Genomic DNA, 5,935 nt, shown 5'->3' on the forward strand with positions numbered 1-5,935 from the left:
GTGAGTCGATTCGTGGATGAGAACTGTAGGTCAGGTTGGTTGCATTAGGTTCTTGTATGTGTATACATTTTCTTTTTTCAGGTGGGAGGACTGAATGTATAAGTGGAATGAGAGGCGAGTGTTCAATTGGTTTGAAGTGGGCTGGAGGAAATTCTAGGTTACATTAGAGGATGCGCTTCAGACAAGTTAGGCTGCGTTACCAAGCGAATTTATTCTTTTCATGAATAATCAACCCTATTTATGAATCGCGTTGATTCTTCATGAAATGCATAATTCGATTGGAGTAAATGTAGCCTTAGGGATGTGTGGTGGGATCCTACTTTGACCTGTTTAGAAGGATCTCTCCATGTAATCGAGCAACCTTACTGAGGCGGGGATCACCCGACAAATTGTAGTACTTCAGCAAACGACTCCTGGTCCGATTATCTTTGTTTCCAAATTTCTCTACCTGATGCATTCAGCGTGACACTAGGGCTTCACTTCGTACTTGGTATACTGTAATATGGATACGTAGTCTTGCTTGCAGTTTCCATGGCTGTGTTTGAGCATGGGGTATCTAAAATGTACAGGGTCGGAGTGTTGTACTCACACACGAAAGCGGTGGCCGTGCGAGATGGCCTCTAATCGATAACTCGAACTACGTAGTCAGTTATGTTGGAATTTGTGAAATCTAATTGTTTGGGTATTAATCACTCCTGATTATGGTTCCCTTTACTATATACCGTGATACGTTTGGCTACTTCCACAGTCGTTTCATAATTGGGGAATTAATTCATATTTTATAGAATATTTCCTCACCCATCAAAGGCGTTTTAAAGGCTCAAATTCATTGTATAACCTGAATGTGCACCTACAAATTAATTAGGTAAAATTTCTTGTTTATTTAGTTCAAGGTCCACTCCATTCTGGTATGGGTCTGTTGGCTAGTAGGGTTTGCAGACCTCGGGAATAAGGCACATTCCAAGATACATTGGGCCCCTTACCATTGTAGATTAGCAGCTAACGGGATGAACATACTGATCAAGTAATTATGCCTACAATTATTTTAACACTTAAGAGAAAATTAAATGGCTTACCAGTGATTTCACAGAAATTCTGGAGGTGGTCGATACCGCCGAAATGTAGCCAATGTGATATGCGTTGTTATAGGATCAGGGTTATCTACGCAATCGTTTTGGTCTGTGTACACCAAAGGCTGAGTTATCCTCTACAAAGAATATTTAATACCACTAGATTTACTGGGACGAGGGAATTTGTACTTCAATAGATCAGTGTGAATTGCAAACTAGGAAAAAAAAAAAAAATAACGAGAAAAGGGCGAAAGTCAGGCAATTGCGCTTATTCCTGCTCTGTCGTGGATACATGGATGTCCACGTCATAGTTGGCTACTTTTCTACTCCTTTTTCAAGTAGGGTGAACAAGTTCCTTTTGCAACTGCTGTGTATGTAATCTAATCAATTACCCCACAGAAGGTAACACTTGGGCCTACCTTGGAAGATGAACGCCAAATTTGTGAAATGAGTTCTACCATCTAATGAAATCTGGATATTTACCTAAATATCAACCTTAGTCTTTGCAACCATTCTCTAATTCTGCATACCAAAATATTTCGAGTCTGGGGAAAATCTCGTCATTGAAGCTGTTACCAAACTGAAATAAAATACTTACAAGTAAAGTATATGGCATTTGAAGGAAATCCACTTAATATTTCATGCATAGGCAATTCTAGGTCATTGATATAGAGTAGTGTTTAAAAATAGTTTGATATATTTCCTTGCAGGGGATACAGACTTCTAGTAGCAAACTTCCCCTTGCCCTGATTTTCATTGTTTTAACAACCATAAAAATATTGTGGTAAGGACATCCAATTATGTCAGCATTGCAACACCCATATGAATACCCTAAACAGAAAGACTGCAATTAGTATAATTTTTAATAAAAAAAAAATCAGGGAATTTTATATATACATAGAAAAAGAAATATATTTATATAATTGTACTAAGCATTGAACCAAGATGGAAAATGTACAACATTTGCCACCTAGGTTTCCCACCAGTTAAATAGAGTATGCAAACTCAGTATCTATACTTTTTTTTATAAACATAATTCAACCTCGAATGGTAACAATGACCAATTGAGCAACATTAATAAATATCAAATCCATGGGATCTAAATAAATACAAAATTTACCATCACAGGTGCTCATGTGTACACAGAGCAACCCTCAACAAAATATAATTTTGGCCAACAAAATATCCAATCTTTGGCTTAAAAATTTCAATGAGGTACCCAAAGAGAGCCTGGCTACAGAATCAAGGATTACCTTCAACACAAATCATGGAAAGGTGTAATAGCAGGTCCCTATGTTTGCAACCACAGCAATCTTAAGTATCTACTGAACACTTGTGCTTTCTACTTGCTTATACAATTTCTCTACATTAAACGAGTTTGTACTAGGGTTCGAAAGTAAAACCACAAGAACATTGACAATTGCACAGAACACTTATTTTAACATTCAATAATGGTAAAAAAATTATGGCCTACTATGGCAGGCAAGCCTGCAGAATTGCTTCACCTTTCAACTTTTCTGCACTCACATTTACACTCGGCATACCCCAACAAGGATTGCTTCCAATCAAACCTACTTTCTCCCCCTTCGCCCAGTACTCTTTTTGGCTGGAGACTTTACAGCTGCCTTGGGTGGAGGACGGGAAACTTTCTTTGCAACGGGTCTTTTTGCAACCTTTTTGGGGGATGCACCTTTGCGACCCTTCTTCTTGAGTTTCTTTGCATTCTTCTTTGCCAATGCAAGCTTTGCCTTGTTCATGGACTTCACACGAGCAGTTTGGTTTGCTTCATCCCCAGTCCTCTTGGCCTTCTTCGATATCATGTACCGTCCACTCATTGCCTGTAGGGAATGTTTAGGTTTTACTTTGACATTACAAATAAAATATATATAAATCAAATAAATATAATAATACATATATTACCTCAAGACCTTGTCACACTTGTACTGACCTGTGTTTCTAGCTGTCCTTTGGGTCTCACCAATGCACCAGATTCCAATCCAGCAGCAAGTGCTCTGCGCAACATCGAGCGTATCATGTCTGTTCTGACAGTTTTGAAATGTGTCAAGATGTACGCTTTGATGGCCTGCACACTTAATCCACGGGAATCCCCCAAATTTTCGATTGCTTCTGTGACCATGTCCAACGTCTTTGGATGAGTTCTCTTGGGAGCCCGTTTCTTTCCTCCGCCTTCTAAAATTAAAATTTACCATGAATATAAATAAATCTTATGTTAATTTAATAACACGCTTAGTATTACTGGTGTAACACGCCTACTACGCACCTTTCTTGTTTTTCCCTCCAGCGCCTTTTGAAGTTTTCGCTCTCTTCTTGGGAGGCGTTTTAGCTTCATCTGCTTTAGCTTCATCAGCACTCTCCTCTGAATTTTCCTCAGTGGATCCTGCAGATTCTTCCACCTTCTCCACCACCTCCTCAGCGACTGCTTCCTCTGTAGACATATCCGATTTCAAGAGCGCGAAAGCAACGTCCTCGTAACACCACCTCGTAGTAAACAATACGCGCGGAATCAGCTGATCGAGTATATACGTGCGCCTGCGGACCGAAAAGTAGCGTATCAATATTGAGCCCAGCCCCTACCAAGTTCGCTTGCTTGTCATGGCCGACTTGTGCTTCTCAATATTCTTGACATATTTGTTGTGATTTAATAAAGACTATATAAGATTTCACAACGTGTTTTATGAATATCTAGCACTCTATCTATAATATAAACATTGTTTCATAAACAGACATTTCACCGATGTTTTGTGAGACGTTCAGAAAGGAGAGCCCAGAACAACAAATTCCCACAAGTTTCTATTATTTTGTTTTAATATTACATTGTGACGTTGTTTACACAACATCTAGTGACAGTTATTTGATATTTTGCACTTTTTTATTACATTCATAAGAATATTTACCAACGTTATTTACTCCGAGGTTTAAAAAAATTGTCTTACTTATACCCCCGAAACACACAAGTTTCCCTCGGGTTTCGAGAGGGAAACCAAGTGAGCTTTTTGCAATTGAGCGGCACAGCTGCACTGGAACTGATGTGCTGTGGACCAAGTAACATGATGTAATTTTAACATGTAACAACAACAGATATCTACTGCATACCCGTTTACCTATTTCAGGTACATAAACGAAATATGCATCTATCAGAAACAGCAAACTTACTGCGTTCTAAAAGAAGCATAGCAGTTTAATTTTATTTTATAGTAATTATGCAAGCTGTTATATTTTACCAGAGATACTTATCTAATTTTTAACCACAGTAGCCATTGAATAATAAGGGTATACTGATTAGTCTTTTGTAGTTCACTACTGTGGATATTGGGTTTCTTGACAGGTCCATGTAAATGCTATTAACAAATTCCTATGTGTAAATTCACTGCAGCATACTGCATACGCCCTGTTCATACCTGTTAAATTTCGTAGGTTCACATAACAAAGTAATCTAAATAGCTTTTATATCAACGAAACTTCGAAGGACAATGAAAAGAAAATCCACATTCACCATAACCAATCTAGATTTGTGAATTGATAAACCTTGACATACTGTTTCCACAACAGTAAACCAAAGACGTTCAAAGGTAGAGTGGTCTTCCAACAAATTCTGCATCGGTATGCCACGGGCAAGTAAATTCACATGACATATAGTCCTGAATTTTGTGTCAAATAATTGATATTCAGACTACAGACCACTGAAGTTGTTGATGCAGATAAACCATTTTTTCTTTGTATTTGGTTTACTAATAGGGTGGTCGACGAATGGAATAAACTTAGTAACCATGTATTAAGCGATGAAACTATCAGTTGTTTTAAGAAACGATTAGACAACTTTATGGATGGGGATGACAGGTGGTGATAGATATGGAGCTGCCTAGTGTAGGCCTTATGGTCTCTTGCAGTCTCTTTCATTCTTATGTTCTAATGTACAGGTGTTCCGGAACAGTTCAAATACATGGGATTGTTGTTCACGCTATACCGCTGTTATTAGTGGTGGCCCTGAGATCAGCGAGTGGGAGGCACCACTCAACCTCATGCGGCGGCATAGGAAATATGTGCTCTAAGGCTGCGTTTACAAGCGAATCGAATCGATTCAATTCATGAAGAATCAACACGATTCATGAATCAAGTTGATTCGCCACATTAGTTTCAATGTAACCGTTTACACCAGGCAAATCGGCATGATTTGAATTGATTCGATTCGCCTGGCGTAAACGGTTACATTGAAACTAGTGTGGCAAATCAACTCGATTCATGAATCGTGGTGATTCTTCATGAGTTGAATCAATTTGATTCACTTAGTGTAAACGCAGCCTAATAAGATGAGGGTTGTCTCGGTAGGGGAAGAAGGTAAGGTGCCACGCCCCCCTGCCGCGATGAGTGGTGGTCAAAGATCTAGGCGAAGAATGACCGTGAGTCTGAACTCTAGCAGATTGTGGTGGAGGCGTTGTTGCACCTTGGCCCCACAGATTTTGCAGCGTTCGTGATTGTCTCTTCCCGCACATAACACTTGCCACCCACAGCGATATCCTTTGCCAGTGTTTCCCAAACTTTTCTAGTGTGTGACCCCTTTCAGTAGTACCAAACATACTGTGACCCCCACCTTTATAAGACTTCTGAAAACGTACTAATTTTTGATATCGCAAATACATTATATTGAAAATTAAAAGGCTAATCACAGCAGAGAGAGCAATAAAATAAAGTTTATTAACAAGGTTTGGTTTAATATATCTTAATGAGAAGGATTGCTCTTTTTATACAAGCAACTCATTACGCAGGTCTGTGTAGCAGAATGCACACACAGTTGGACCCTCCATGACCCCCAGGAATAGGCTCATGACCCTTTTGGGGTCATGACC

General features: G+C 39.1%; 1 protein-coding gene across 1 annotated transcript; it reads right to left on the reverse strand.

Annotated features, from left to right (window-relative positions):
* Positions 1 to 1,919: 1,919 nt before the first annotated feature.
* On the reverse strand, positions 1,920 to 3,591 carry LOC143017851 (uncharacterized). Its single transcript, XM_076172816.1, has 3 exons — positions 3,352 to 3,591; positions 3,019 to 3,260; positions 1,920 to 2,908 (listed from the first exon to the last, which is right to left on the reverse strand). Exons 1-3 carry the CDS (start codon positions 3,524 to 3,526, stop codon positions 2,642 to 2,644), a joined length of 684 nt encoding a protein of 227 aa, XP_076028931.1. The 5' UTR covers positions 3,527 to 3,591; the 3' UTR covers positions 1,920 to 2,641.
* Positions 3,592 to 5,935: the final 2,344 nt, after the last annotated feature.

Source organism: Oratosquilla oratoria, chromosome 33, assembly GCF_046742065.1.
Source record: "Oratosquilla oratoria isolate Oo_2021 chromosome 33, ASM4674206v1, whole genome shotgun sequence".
Classification (NCBI taxonomy): domain Eukaryota; kingdom Metazoa; phylum Arthropoda; class Malacostraca; order Stomatopoda; family Squillidae; genus Oratosquilla; species Oratosquilla oratoria.

What these genes read in the sequence shown, in the direction of transcription:
- LOC143017851 (XM_076172816.1), bottom strand. Translation starts at nt 3,526, where the DNA reads ATGTCTACAGAGGAAGCAGTCGCTGAGGAGGTGGTGGAGAAGGTGGAA. An exon ending in TGGAGGGAAAAACAAGAAAG is followed by an intron (nt 3,261 to 3,351) that starts GTGCGTAGTAGG and finishes TTTTAATTTTAG; the next exon opens with AAGGCGGAGGAAAGAAACGG. An exon ending in AAGGACAGCTAGAAACACAG is followed by an intron (nt 2,909 to 3,018) that starts GTCAGTACAAGT and finishes CATTCCCTACAG; the next exon opens with GCAATGAGTGGACGGTACAT.